General features: G+C 37.2%; 1 protein-coding gene across 1 annotated transcript in view; it reads right to left on the reverse strand.

Annotated features, from left to right (window-relative positions):
- The window catches only part of LOC107669860 (paired box protein Pax-3-like), a gene marked incomplete at its 5' end in the record, with an annotated part of 18911 nt that overhangs the window by 7336 nt on the left and 10421 nt on the right, over window positions 1–1154 (reverse strand). Inside the window, 3 exons of the mRNA XM_016462286.1 lie at window positions 602–792; window positions 874–1039; window positions 1125–1152. Coding sequence (XP_016317772.1) covers window positions 602–792; window positions 874–1039; window positions 1125–1152 — 385 coding nt within the window. The remainder of the gene's footprint in view (window positions 1–601; window positions 793–873; window positions 1040–1124; window positions 1153–1154) is intronic.

The raw sequence follows: 1154 nt of genomic DNA on the forward strand, positions 1-1154 counted from the left end.
CACCAGAAAATATTTAGATTTTAAACATTCTAAATTAATATTAAATTAAATATGCTAAACATTTAAACATTAATAAATATTATTCATTAAATACTTATAAATATTATAATATAATATATTATAATTCCATTAATATTATAATATTATAAAATAACATTACATTGTTAAATATTTTATTTTTTTCTACTGGAAGAAATGTATATACATATGACTCTATCAGGTATAGATTTTCAGATTTTCATCGCATGAAAGAAAACACTTTAAGTGATTTTATCATACACACATGCAATATTTAAGCGTTGTGGAAACGCCTTTAAAACATGAACATGATTTTATGTTAAATGTGCATTTGTGACGCTGAACACTTGCCTTCTAGACTTCTATGATAAGTGTGTTACTGTATGCAAAATGATGGACAAGTTGACATTATTTTCTGTGGTAATCAACATCAGGCCATAGATGCTTTACTCCTATCCAGTTTAAAGTTCACTTAGTCATTTGTTTAAGCCAGTCATGTGACAAACAAAGCCTCACTATCTCATAACTGAGCATTATTAAAAATTACATTCAGCAGTTTAAAACAACTGAATGTCTTTATTACCTGAGAAGACAGTCCATTATTGATGGCAGAGTTGGCGTGACTGTTATGAGGTCCAAATGTATCTGAATATCCTGCGTAACCATGGCGACTGGAGAGACAGTAGGAAGCCCCGCCCTCCTGCCCCGCCCCTCCAGCACTCTGATGGCCTGCAGGCAGCGGGAGCGGCTGAGGTCTGCGTACAGTACTCGAATCTGAGAACACAAACACTCATTAATAGAATCTATCCGGAAACATTTTATATGCCAAAGTGGGTTTAAATACAACATGTTTACCTTGAGAAAGGCCAGCGGGTGGGTACGGGCTCTCTGACAGCTGATACGGGGAGAGACTGGACACAGCCACATGTGAAAAACCACCAGGGATCAGGTGATTGAACGGCATGAGCTGATTGGCTCCCGCTTGCTTCCTCCAACGAGCTCGTCTGTTACTGAACCACACCTGAGAAAAGACAAATGTAGGAGTGTAATGAAATAGTTTTTGGTTTTGTCTGTTGTTTTGGAATGTGTGTGGGGTGTATTTGTACCTGCACTCGTGCCTCTGTGAGTTTGGCTCT

The sequence above is a fragment of the Sinocyclocheilus anshuiensis genome, unplaced genomic scaffold, assembly GCF_001515605.1.
Source record: "Sinocyclocheilus anshuiensis isolate Anshui unplaced genomic scaffold, SAMN03320099.WGS_v1.1 scaffold272, whole genome shotgun sequence".
NCBI classification, from domain to species: Eukaryota; Metazoa; Chordata; class Actinopteri; order Cypriniformes; family Cyprinidae; genus Sinocyclocheilus; species Sinocyclocheilus anshuiensis.